Genomic DNA, 13050 nt, shown 5'->3' with positions numbered 1-13050 from the left:
CGTGCTAGAACGCTCTACAAGGACTTCTCAAATTGTACATGTACTTCCTAAATACAGCCCAAATTAATTCTACATTAGAGCAGATCAGGAAATAATGTCTCACCATGTGCTGAGCCTCAAAAATGAAAAACTGAACACTCTATGTGCCACAGTAACTTTCCACTAACCACAGTTGCATAAACACTGGGCATGGTTCTTCCATAATGTGAAGAGTATTTCTCACCCACATTCTTCCAGCCTCCCTAACTTTTAAGTTTTAGGAAGGGGAAGGTATACTTTCTACGAGGAATCTCATAACTCAGCCCCATCTCTGTGTTACAGTGGCCATCTCCATTCCACTACGGTCAGTCCCCAGACTCCAAACCAGCCAACAGGCCAGGCAGTCCCAGCTACACCTTTGGAAGGAAGGGCATCTTCTCCTTTACCAGCAAAGGTGAGGATTCATTCTTTCTAGGGTTTTTGCTCTCCAGGAAGGCTCCAGACCAGGAGCTACCTGTCCTATTCATCTCTGGGTAGTTATACCCTACAGGGGTGTAGCCAGAAAATTTTAGTTGGTGGGGAGTGGGAAATCCAGGGGAAAACCTATTTATTTTTCGGCCCGGAAAAATAAAATGAGACTGAAACTTCCCCGACTGCTCAAGGTCATTTTGGAAGCCCCACGTACATCTTACATTTTCAAAATATTCCTTTGTAATTTTTTTCTGAGGGGGCGGTGCTCATTTGTGGGGGGCATTGCCTCCAAATGCCCCTATGAGTTTAACACATTAAAACCCCCACCTTTCCTCCTATTACCATATAGCACCATACATGGGCTTTCCCATTTTATCCTCACAAGCCTGTAGGGTCAATCAGGCTGAGACAATGTCTAGCCCAAGATCACCTAGTGAACTTCAAGGACAAATTAAAATGTGAACTCAGATACCCAGCCCCTGCCTTCATACCAGGCATCCCAACCTTGCTAAACCTGTGGACAGTTTTGGAATTTTGAGCAGGAAGTGGGCAATATAACAAAATAACTGCCATGGGGACAAAATCTCTGAGTGTGCAGATGCGGGTGTGTGTGTGTGTGTGTGTTGTGTTCCACACTGGAGGCAACTGTTTTTATAATGGGTGGTTCCTGTAGAAATGAAGGCAATGCTTCTTAGGGCTGCCTGGAGCACCTTCTAAGACGTATAGAAAAAAGCCAGGATTGGGCCTTTGCTTTGGAGAAGCAAGTGCATGCCATGAAATATGTCAACAGGCATGTTACTGAAGTCTCTGCTCAAACAGACCTGCTTTCTTCCTTCACTAGTGCTTCTAGTTGCTCAAGAAGGCAATAAACGGGGAGCCCAGGGGGAACATGGCCTTACAGAAAGCTTCCTCAGATCATCTTCTAGTAACTGCAACAGCTTGCTAGATTGTTGTTCCAGCTTGGATAGCCCTTTGCCCCTTCCCCTCCATCTGTTGCAGATGCTCCATATGAACCAGCACCCAACATGTACAACACAGTAAGTAGCTATCAGCAGGTGCTACAAAGAGCTCCATCCTTCATTATCAGTCCTGCACCACAACACACATACAAGTGGACAAGCAAAGGTAAGCAATGGTTCTCTTGCATGTAAAACGTGCCGTCCCACTGCACCATAGCCAGTCCTCCTCACACAAACACATGTAAATTCGTGTTGAAACTGAAAAGGGACTACTCTGGGACACAACCAGTTGTGCACTATCCAGAAATGGGATTTGGAAGATCATATTAGCCCATTTTAATGTACAAGAGGGCTCATATGGGAGCATGCAGTTTCAGGGAGAGCTGCCTAGTACCTGAGTTCTTCCACTTATGTACAGTCCCCCTGTGGAATTGAAGATTAGCTACCAAGGCCCTGCTTCCAACTCCCATGAAAGCTAACGTGGCTTTGTAGCTCCTGAACTACAAAATTCTGTTTTGCTGTCTTTCTGGTTACTTCTTTTATTGCTCCTCGGTACTTTTATGATTTCAGGTCCTCAAGTGAAATTGGTATGCTACGTTGAGCTACTGTTTTATCAGCTAAAACCAAGGCAAAGACTGTTTTGCGTGTTATGTATCCAGCACTTTAATTGCTAATGCATCCATATCCTATTCTTGGGTGGGCATTAAGTTACAGTTCTTTGTAAGCTCGAGCACACCACAGTTCTATTCTGTCTTGCAGATGGCACACCAGGGCCTGGCACTTACAATGTGGAGACTGGGCACACTGCCCGCTTGCCCAGCTCACCAAGCTTCTACATCCAAGGCGTGAGGAGACCCAAGAAGCACGAAACAGGACCATTTTCGACACTGTGATTCTGCGGCACCCTCCTACTGTTCAATATAGCGTTCAAGGCAGCTCATGTTATGAATACAGCCTGAATTTATTAAAAACAGAGCACCTTCCCTACTGTTCTTAGTTGAGTGTCTGCACCAGTCACAAGCGGAAGAAGGGTCGAGAAAACCAACCTGAGAATGATTGCTGCGTGCAAGTGGAACAGCAGAATGACTGGTGTGTGCATGTGAGCACAGAAGCTTCTCAAGGAGGTTTCTAAATACTAAGGAAATGAGTAAGGCAACTGACCCTCTCAAAATCCTTTCTGCTAATGTAGTGTTCCACCCTTGCTTCCTTAAATTTAAGACTCCAAATTCCAGAGGGAGCAGGCGGAAATTTAATCTGCACACAAATATGTTAACTAAAGCTGTAGACTTCTAGAGTGTGCTGCAGCCAAAGATGAAATATCATACAATTTGGGGGACATAACCATTGAAATTCACCTAACTACTCACATGTTTACCCACCCAACACCCCTGATTCCTCCAAAAGTAACCCAGGGCAGCAGCCACACTTCTACTATTTAAAAACGTACAGAATTCTGCTCTTGTTTTCACAAAATCCTGGTTACCCTGCTGTATGTCTAATCTCAGCTCAGTCTGTGGGTGAAAGGGCAACAGTGTCCAAGAATGTCACATTCAGCTCTGATCTCGAGTACAGGCATGAGGTGGAAAAGAAAAGCACAGCCCTCCCCCCATCCCGAAGAACCAGACCTCTGAACAAAACAGACATGTTGACACAAATTGCATCTTTATTCTGAACAGTCACAGGATTGCAGGGCTCTGCGGAGCTTGCGATGTTGAGTTCACACGGGCTGCAGTCTTAGTTCTGTGGAGGGGGGGGGGGGGGGGGGGGGGAGAAACAGGACAAGCCAATTCAGTGTAGCACCCAGACAAGGTGCCAGTGAGGCTGCCAGCCTCTTTCAGAACAGATGGGCACTTACCACTGGACATTCAATCGCGCCACTGTTGATGTCATCAATGACATCGTGGGGATGTCTCCCATCAATATTGCAGCCGACGGACTGTGCCGTTCCCAGGATCTCCTTAATGGTTCCTACAGAGAAGAGTGAAATTTGAATAGAACACCCAACTACGCTCTGTTAAGTGACTGAGCTTGAAGAGGACACAGCACAATCCACTTGAGAGCTCCTCTTTACTTCAACAAAACGTGCAGAGTCTATTGGGTCATACTGGTCAGATCTGGGAGCCCCCCACAATTCCCCCCTCCAAGCAGCAACCACACCTTGTCTCATGACAGGGCCACCTGTGCCAGCTGTTCAGCAAAGCCCGGCCTTTCTCCAGGACCCAAGCTCCCTCAATCCATCTGCATTCTAGCCAAGGACACCAGGGGAGTTCTTGGCATGCTACGTTACTGTCCAAAAGGCCAGGGCTACTTGTCTGGGACCTTCGTTTGAGCCAGGGATTCAGTCAAGAACATGTATTAGTGTGGCACTGGAAATAATGAGAACTCATCTAGTCATAGGCAGCCAATACTCAGTGTCCACAGCCAATCCCTGCTCTTCTGGCAGTAGAATTAAGGGCTTCAAGGTTTCAGGACACAGTTCCAAACAGGATGGCACCCAACACCTCTTACTGGGTGGGGCAAAGAAAGCACACTACATTCAATTTCCTGCAGCACCAAGTAATGAGTTTTTGCTCAGATTAGTCGACACTAAATAGGAGATGGATCTTGCTGCCAGGACTGAATAGGCTGACAAACCAGTCTATTATTCAAAGGCTTAATGTAGATGTTAAAGAGTGGCGGACTCTAATCTGGAGAACCAGGTTTGATTCCCCACTCATCCACATGAAGCCCATTGGGTGACTTTGGGCCAGTCACAGTTCTCTCAGAACTCTCTCAGCCCCACCTACCTCACAAGGTGACTGCTGTGGGGAGAGGAAGGGAAGGAGATTGTAAGACACTTTGAGACTCCTTAAGACAGAGAAAAGCAGGGTATAAAAATCTATTCTACTCTAGATCGCAGTTGCAAACTACTGTCTGGGAGATCTGAGTTCCAATCCCCACTCTGTGTTGAAACTAGACTTTGGGCCAGTCAAATATGCTAGACAGTCCCTTTCGCACCTAAGTAGTCATACATGGGTCACCCCTTAGGCAGTTTTAAGTAAAGATAAAATAAAAGTAAATAGGTCGGTTTTCTTTAGGCTGCATACCTAGTACATGAGGTCTTAATTGTTCTTGGAGTTAGCAGCACAGTTCAAAAGATCTGGGGAAGAAGGGCTACAAAAGACCCAAGCCATGGATGTCTGTAGTACCAGTGAGCAGACACTACTGGACTATGCAATCAATGGGATGACTGGCAGTTTCCTCAGCCTGACAATCATCATACAAGAGCTGTAACGTCCCTCCGCCGTGCGCATGTGCGCATGTTATTCTGCCCCTTACCAGAGAGCTCCCGGGCCAAGGACCGGTGCCGCATCTGCCTGGCAATGTTCACAATCTCATCAAAACTGATGCTGCCGCTGTGCTTAACTGCAATGAAGGAAGAACACACACAGTCATTCTGCCCCGGAAGACAGTCCTCAGCTGTCCCTTGCCTCTTGTTCCCAGTCTTCGGCACAGAGTTGCCCACAGAGAGAGCAACCCTGTTTCCTTGAATGGGATTTTTTCTCTTAGCTCACCACTGGACTGTGCCAGCCACAGCTGAATGCAAGGCAGGCACAGTGGCGGGTAGCTGTTGCACATACCCACGGCTGTGCAGAAAACAGCAGCATTGTTCATTTAAGGCACTCGGAACTAAAACAGCACCCTACGTATACAATGCCCATGCTTTCCCCATAATGGGCTTTAAGCATTAATAAATTGGCTCACCTCCATGCCCTCACTTTGAATAAGTACTTTTGGGGTTTCTTTGCCCTTTCCATAGTTCCGCAGCATATCTGTTAATTCTCTCATTGCTGAACTACAGTTCCCAAGATTGACTGGTAACAGTGACAGATAACGAAGCAGACGTAAATTTAGCCTACAACATGGATACCACCCCCTGGCAAATAGTCTACGTGTCAGTTGACTTTTCCTGACCACACACAGGTCAAACTTGTACACTGTCCCAGCTAAGGCTGGAGGAGATGAAGGGCTGATTGGCACTACCAGCCTGCCTGAGCCATATGCCTCCTTCACCCAACCAGACCAAGGTACACACACCACCCGCACCACCCAAGGACACTTACTGTTCTTTTGCTTCTTGCGGTCACGGGGTGGCTCCTTCAGAGCTTTGATGATCAAGGCAGAGGCTGATGGGACCACTTCAATCTGGAGGGCAGAAACCAAATTGGAGTCTTGTTAAACTGGTGGCGAGGGAGGGTGAAGAAGCTGGCCAATGGCCTGCAGTCAACCATTCTACTTGGCAAAGCTTAAAGCCTTCCTCCAGCCAATGGTGGGATACTGCCCACCATCATTTGGTCAGGACACGTCTTCTGCAAAGACCAATTGCCCTCCTCCCTAGCAGGTCCCTTACAACACCATCTCTAGTCCTTCATATTCAGTCATTGGTCCACAATCCACATCACCCAACTGCACACAATGCCTCTGCCATCATGGCTGTCTTTCCCAGCTGCTCTTCACAGCTGCTGGAGTCCAGTTTCATAAGGAAATGATAAGTATGACTGGCAGCCAGCGGAACCAGAAGCAGTGCAAACCTTAAGCCTGGAGCAGGAGAGCTACTGTCAGTTAACACTGTAACAGCACAAACAGGCAGCAAAGCTGTCCCTCATCTCCACCCCCAAACCACCATCTTTGTGTTTCCAACTTTTCGGCACAGAACTCACCATGGCCAAAGGGAAGAGCTCTGCTTCCTAAGGTGGGGTTGCTCTCAGCCTACCACTGGAACATGCCAGTCACTGGTGCACGAAAGGCATGGTGGCGGGTGGCTGTAAGGAAGCTAAAAGGCTACAAGACAGTGGGGGCCACAACTGTAAGGCACCATCCCACTGCACAGAGTGTACAACTCAGTGCCCACCATTCTCCCAGGTCCAGACTACAAAGCAAATCGGGGATGTGGGCATTTAAAAAAAACCTGTGGGATTCTCTTGTTTCTTGATCCACTTTTAAGTCAAGCAACTCTGCAATGGCCATCTCTACTGAAGGCATCATCCCATTAACTCAGCATTGCCCTTTTCAACTCCCAAAAACCTGCTGCAGCTCAGGAAGAATGGATCTGGCAGGAGTCACCACCAGACACACATATATACTACCCAACTATAACATGCAAGGAAGGTTAAATTAAGGCAAATACGCAGCAAGCCACCAGTGGGTAGGCAAGTGGCAGATGACTTCAGTCTCTCCCGCCAACATGATGTAATTGTTGAATGCTGGAATAGAGACCACAGTTCAAACTCCTCTGAACCATGACCAATTTTACAGTAGCATCTTGGGCTGGTTGTAGCCAGTACCAGCCTGGGAGTTAGGTGAGAAGATAAAATGAAGACAAATGTGCACTACTGTGAACTCTAGAAAAAGGGCAGCAGTTAAAAAAAAAAGAAAGAAGTTCAAATCTTGCCTCCACCCTAAAATCACCCAGTGAACCTTGGAGCCTAGCTCCCTTCTCTGATCTGCAACCCATGGAGCAACAAGACTGATCTACCTTCCGGGGTTTGAGTTGCATATGGAAAACACTATGGCCCAAAATACAATGCAAAGTCCAAAGAATTTCTGGGACCGGAAATGGTCTCGCATCCAGCACTGACAAGACCAGACCTGCTTAGGCTGCTTATAGCTCCAGGTCACAAAACCCTTCATTGCCATCCGTATAAATCACCAGATCCCAGGATTTGGATGCTCTCATCAAGAAGCAGCACTTCAGTGGCTAAACCCAGAAAGCCAGCATGCCTTTGCTGCCATCTGAACATCCCATTCCTGGGGGACCGCTTTTCTGAGGCCCAGTCCCCAAAGCCTCCCACACAACAAGTGGTGTGGCACTCATTTTATCGACCTCGGAAGGATGAAGGGCTGAGTTGACCCTGCCAGGATTACGGCTCGCAGCACCAGCAAGGTGGGTCGTTTTCATAGCCCTGTGCTTCAGCTGCAGAGCCATCCCTTGTGGCGTTCTCTGTACCTGAGCTTGCCTGTTCTGGATGGTCAGCTTCACGGTGATTCGCAGTCCTTTCCAGTCACCGGTGGCTTTGGCAATGTCATCCCCAACCTTTTTGGGAGACTGGAAGAACAAGCACACAATAAGAGCTGCTGCTCTGGAAAGTGGCAGCACAGCAAGCAAAAGTCTTCCACCAGGCGTGACGGGCTTCATTCCAGCAAAATGTGTGGTTCTGTTGGGCAGCTGTGGATCCACAAGTCACTCAGCCCAGAGGAAGAAGGCAGCTCTGACACAAAGTATCTAGGACAGTGCCTGAACAGTAAACCAAACCCAGCTCACCATTTTAACCTGCCAGCCCAAGTAGCTAAATCGAAGCATATGAACAGTGGCCATTCCGCCCCAACCCCATCGGAAAAACAGCCGGTTTGGGCCTGCTTTCCCCAGTGGTCAACCCTAGCTTTTAGGAAATTCTCAAAGCGACCCCAATCTGGTGCAGCCGCCCCCGCCCCAATACTGTCCGCAACATTTTCTCCTACCAGCAACTGAACCACCTTTCCTGGCATTTCAGAAGAAGCCTGCCACATGACCTATATTATTCTCTGGTGCCATACTGGTAAGTCATTTAGATATCCTGAAAAGCTTCCCTGTCTAAAAATGTCTATTTATAAGATTAAACTGGTCCGGAAATTACATCATAAAAATTTCCCCTCAGCCCCTCCTTTCAAAGCAGACATGTGTCTAGCTGGTCAGGAAAAAAGTGGGCATCCAGGTTAAATAGGTGAACAAAATGAGGAATAGCAAAAGGCTTACCAAACCCAAGGGCCCAATTTTAGGAGCCAAGGCAGAAGTGGCACCAACTTCACCTCCGGTGCACCTCAAGTACACTGCGAGGAAAAAAATAAATTGCAAGCAAGGTCAGAAGAGGAACACCAACATAGGTCTGTAACCCTTTGTTCTGGGGCTGCGGCTCACAGACAGTTACCCCAGAAAGCAAAACCTCTTAATGTATACAGAATGAGGTGCAATGGGAAGAACTATAGCCTAACCTACCTCACAGGGTTGTTGCAACAATTAAACGGCAAAGAGGAAAACTATATAAACTCCTTTGGGTTCCCCAATTTGGGAGAAAGCCAAGGGTACAAATGAAGTACATAAACCATGCCTTATGAAAGTCAAGCAATCCCTACAGCGACCAATGTGGCTTGCAACAGCAGTCCCTCCTTTTAGAAAATGATGCATTATGAAGCTTTCATACTGGGTCAGCACTCTACTACTAATCCCGTATAGGAGAGGATGATGAATGGATTAGGCCTAAGGAGACATAAATTCAAATCCTCCCTACTGTGACATAAAGCTCCCAGGGTGACCTCTATCCACTCACAATCACCTGCATAACAGCACTGTCAAAAAGAAAGAAAATCTATGTATAATGCCCTTAGCTTCATAGGATCTGCAGTTTTTGAAGACTGACATTTTGTGGGTTGGGTCCATCTATGCAATTCAGGATAGAAATTGAGCTATATACTCTCTTCGCACAGATGTACTCCCTTTCAAACAATCAAAGCACTTCTGCAGCATTATTTTGTGATTAGTCTCACTGACGTATTTCCCCCATATTAGACAGAATGGGGGTTGGGCACTGAGTGCAGCTTGCCCTCAAACCAGATATGTCTAAATTAGAGATGTAAAATTTCCAGAAATTTTGAAGCTCGGGAAAAAACCCATTTTTTTCTGGGAAAAAACGGAAATTTTCAGAAAAATTGAAAAAAATGCTACATTAGCATTTCTTTTGTCTTTTCTAGATTGAAAGTCATTCTGTTACTTTAGAAACATAAAATATGACTATGGACATTTTTACTTGGCATGAAATTATCACAACTAGCATATTAAAAATATAGTGTATCCAAACAATTATTACAAACGGAATACCCAACCACATGCAAAAACAAAACTGAAACTTTATTTTCTTCTGGCAATCGCACCTCTTAAAGGAAGAAATGCATCTTGTTCTTGCATTGGAGAGTTCAGTTTGTAACCTAGGACTTGCTTGTCCTCAGTGCACAGAAATTAGATCAATCTAATACCATATATATATATTTTAGAAATGATTTGGAAAATATTTGAACACCTTGTCTTAAAATATTTTATTCATCATGTTAAAATAAAACGCTCCATAATCAATTTTTTTCTTTTCTTTTTTCAATTTTTTGGAAAAAAACAAGAAAGGCTTCAGGAAAAAAACGGAAAAAACACGTTTTTTCCCCGAATTTTTCCAGGCCTTCACATCTCTAGTTTAAATTCATATTTCCATCTTACATCCATTGAGTTATTGCAGCAGTGTAAGTGAAATAGGATACAAGACAAATCCAAATATGTGATATACTCAAGACCTTAGGACATTAAGAAAATACAAAGCCAAACACGTTCCACTAATTCCAAGAACGATACAAACCGGAATACCATACACAAGTAAAGGCAGCCTGAAGTGCAATCTAGACATTTGTACATGCCTTGTTCTGCGTTCACGCATGCAAAGGAATGAAGTGGCAAAATCCTAAATCTATAAAGTGGACGGCACCATTTCGGGCGGCAGGTGGTGGATTTCAGTCTTCAAGTGCGTAAAGGAAACACCCCTCTACGCATAGAAAACTAGCACAGCTGGATGAAAGGCATCACCCCCTTTCGTCGCTCTCTGGGCTGGTTTTCTATTCTCAGAGAAATTTTGGAAAGGAGAAAGATTCCAAACTGGGACCCTCCGTCTGCAGTCCGAAATGGAGCACTCCAGTCTCCCACCTTCTTCGCCTGCATGCGTTGTCCAGGCCTAAATCACAGGAAGGCATCCCGGGCGCACTTTAACTCGAAACCAGCACCAAGAACAGACGGCTGGGGCTCTCACACCTACCGACTTTAATCTCGTTGGGGTCGAATTTGGGCGGCATGACGTCGCGAGGAGTGCCGGGCTAAGCACCGGGAAGGATTGAAACGGATTCAATGACCAACAGACACCAGTTTTCTGCCGTAAAGATGGCAAGAGACTGTTCCATCCGGGATCTCAGACCATATAGACGCTAAGATCTCGCGAGATTAGACGTCACGACGCCAAGGAAATCTCAGGCGTGCGTTTGCCGCAGGGACAAAAAAAACCCTTTCTCTTTGACACACGCGCAGGCTAAACTTCTGGTGTTAAATTGAAAGCCCAGACTGGCTTGATTGAGTGGTGGTGGTGCTCTATCCCTTGTATGGAGGAAAACCAATTGAATGTTATAGGATACTTTCTTGTTTAAAAAAACTTTATTTGTGTTCAGATTTTTTAACAAACAAAACAATGTCCGTTATGACAATTACAACTGAGTTTTAAAATGTAATAAAATATTAAAATACTTATTAATCATTATATAAGACAAAATTTTAAACAAATATATAAGAGAGATTACTTTTTTATAAATAAAGATTATCTGTCTACGCAAAAAAAAAAAAACTTAGTCGAATATAACGGATTTTTGGAATAATATCGTTTTCAGCCAAATATTGAACAATCGGAAACCACGTTTCTACAAATTTTGGTATATAACTATTAGACTCCAAATGAGATAAGGAGTCTGATGTCTTTGCCATTATAAAATTATCCCATATTCTATTTTGCCAAGATTCAATAGCAGGAGGAGCGCTGTCTTTCCATTTAGTTGCAATCGTCATTCCAGCTATGGACAATAAAGTCGATACTATTTCTTGTTATTTAATCTAAAGGATCTTTTCAGTAGTCTTAACAATATAACTTCCAGAATAAAAGGTAAATAATTTTCCTGTAATGATTTTTACATGTTGTACAGTTTCCCCACAGAATAGTTGGATGTGTAGACAAGTCCATTGTAGGATAGTGTCTAATAAAACATTCTACGGCTGTGTATCTCTATGGTTTAAAATTACCTCAATCAATCTAATTTTACATCTTCGACGGTTTTCCCAAGTACCAGTCTCGTGAGATTCTATCGCCCTTCTCCGCCATGACTGTTTTGGGCACTGACAAAATACAGTCTCCAGCCAGCGAGGCTCATTACGCCATTTTAGTTTCGGGGAACAGCTTTGGGGCTATCTTCGACGAACGCTCTGGGCTGTAGTCTTTGTGGGAGGCGAGGGAGAGGGTGTTCATGGGATATGACAAGCATGGGGGCGGAGACCGGGGAGGATCCGGGAAGTTCCTGAGGTGGTTCTTGTTGGTAACGAGAAAGGATTAAGGATCGGTGTAGGTGTAGCTATGAGCCGGTGAGTACGAGGCGCGGTAAGGGATCGGCCGCGTGGGCGGGGTGTCTCGTAGGTCCCTCGGTCCTGGGCTTGAAGCCAGCATGGGGGGCGGGGGGTGGAGCTGCTCCACAAAAGCCTCCGCCCTGTTCTGATGCTGGGTGTGTCCACGAGAGTCTGGGGTTCGTCTCTCCAGTTGCTGCAGTGTGCCAGATGCAAAATTTGGGTTACTGCCGTGCTGGCTAAAGCTCACGGAGTTTTTGTCAGCCAGGGAGATGTGACCGATAGGAATCCAACGGGTGCAGCGTTGCTTGGCAAATAAGGAGTGGAGAAGGCAAAACTGAAGCTGCTTTGCTTCAGTTCTGCTCCCCATTGCTGGGCAAGGTTGCACCTGTTGGATTCCTACCTGTCATACAGGCTACATCCTCCGCTACAGGAAATCAGACTGGTGCAGCTAGGTTTGGCAAATGGAGAGTGGGGGACGTGAGGTTGAAATGCCTTTAGTTCACCTTCACCACTCTTACTGGTGGTGAATAGTGCTGTCAAGTCACAGCTTACTTATGGAGATCCTGTAGGGTTTTCAAGGCAAGAGACCAGAGATTATTTACCATTGCCTGCCTCCGTGTCATGACCCTGGTATTCCTTGGAGGTCTCCCATCCAAATACTAGCCAGGGCCAACCCTGACAAGATCATGCTAGCCTGGGCTAGTAACCTCTTACCAAGGACCTGCTTTTGTTGGTGTCAAGCAGCTGTCAAAGTCTGCAGGATATCTCATTTCTTAGTCACTATAGGTTCTAATACCTTGCATTTCCCACCACATACGGATGTTGATTACTCCAGCTGTACCTCTATAATTTCCTACTGTATCTTTTTATCGCACTACATCCTACACTTGATTATTTTGCCTATCTAATGACAGGTGGAAATGCCTCACACCCATGCTGAGTGAATTGGTTAGTACTCTTTGTATTGGATCTTGTTTTGCACAAGTTTGTTTATACCTCCCCTTCTGTTGTGTATAGAACAGACCTGATGGATTTACACCCGTGTGCATCTCAGGAAGTGAACTCTTATCTCACAAACATTTATTTGGGAATAAATTTTATTAGTCTTTTAAGGTGCCACTGTACTCCTGTTTTATTTAACCTTTAAAATGATGGCAATGCTTTAAGCACCTAGTTCTCATTGAGGCAAGGGGAAATAACTACCTAGGCTATCATTTCAGACTGCATGTATTTTATACAGAGCCAGGCTATTGATCCATCTAGCCTGGGACTGTCAACTCTTGACAAGCAGCAAATCTCACAGGATCAGGATTCTCACTACCTGAAATCCCTTCACTGGAGATGCCCAGAACTGAAGCTTGGACTGTCTGTACAAAGCAGGTCTCTACCATTGACCTACAACTCATCCACAACACTATGGATCACAAGACTGAA

General features: G+C 45.5%; 2 protein-coding genes across 2 annotated transcripts in view; one reads left to right on the top strand and one right to left on the bottom strand.

Annotated features, from left to right (window-relative positions):
* Positions 1 to 3058: 3058 nt before the first annotated feature.
* RPL12 (ribosomal protein L12) lies at positions 3059 to 10421 on the bottom strand. The gene is made up of 7 exons (XM_015423117.1): positions 10274 to 10421; positions 8182 to 8255; positions 7396 to 7494; positions 5513 to 5594; positions 4728 to 4814; positions 3265 to 3377; positions 3059 to 3149 (listed from the first exon to the last, which is right to left on the bottom strand). The coding sequence occupies exons 1-7, from the start codon at positions 10308 to 10310 to the stop codon at positions 3144 to 3146; spliced, it is 498 nt and encodes a 165-aa protein (XP_015278603.1). The 5' UTR covers positions 10311 to 10421; the 3' UTR covers positions 3059 to 3143.
* Positions 10422 to 11506: 1085 nt separating this feature from the next.
* Positions 11507 to 13050, top strand: part of LRSAM1 (leucine rich repeat and sterile alpha motif containing 1) — a 42458-nt gene continuing 40914 nt past the window's right edge. The window contains exon 1 of the mRNA XM_015423099.1: positions 11507 to 11634. The gene's annotated coding sequence lies outside the window, so the exon portion shown is untranslated. The remainder of the gene's footprint in view (positions 11635 to 13050) is intronic.

This window comes from Gekko japonicus, unplaced genomic scaffold (assembly GCF_001447785.1).
Source record: "Gekko japonicus isolate JY-2015 unplaced genomic scaffold, Gekko_japonicus_V1.1 scaffold454, whole genome shotgun sequence".
NCBI lineage: Eukaryota > Metazoa > Chordata > Lepidosauria > Squamata > Gekkonidae > Gekko > Gekko japonicus.
The sequence above is the reverse complement of the archived record's forward strand: the minus strand, read 5'-3'. Positions and strand labels throughout refer to the sequence as shown.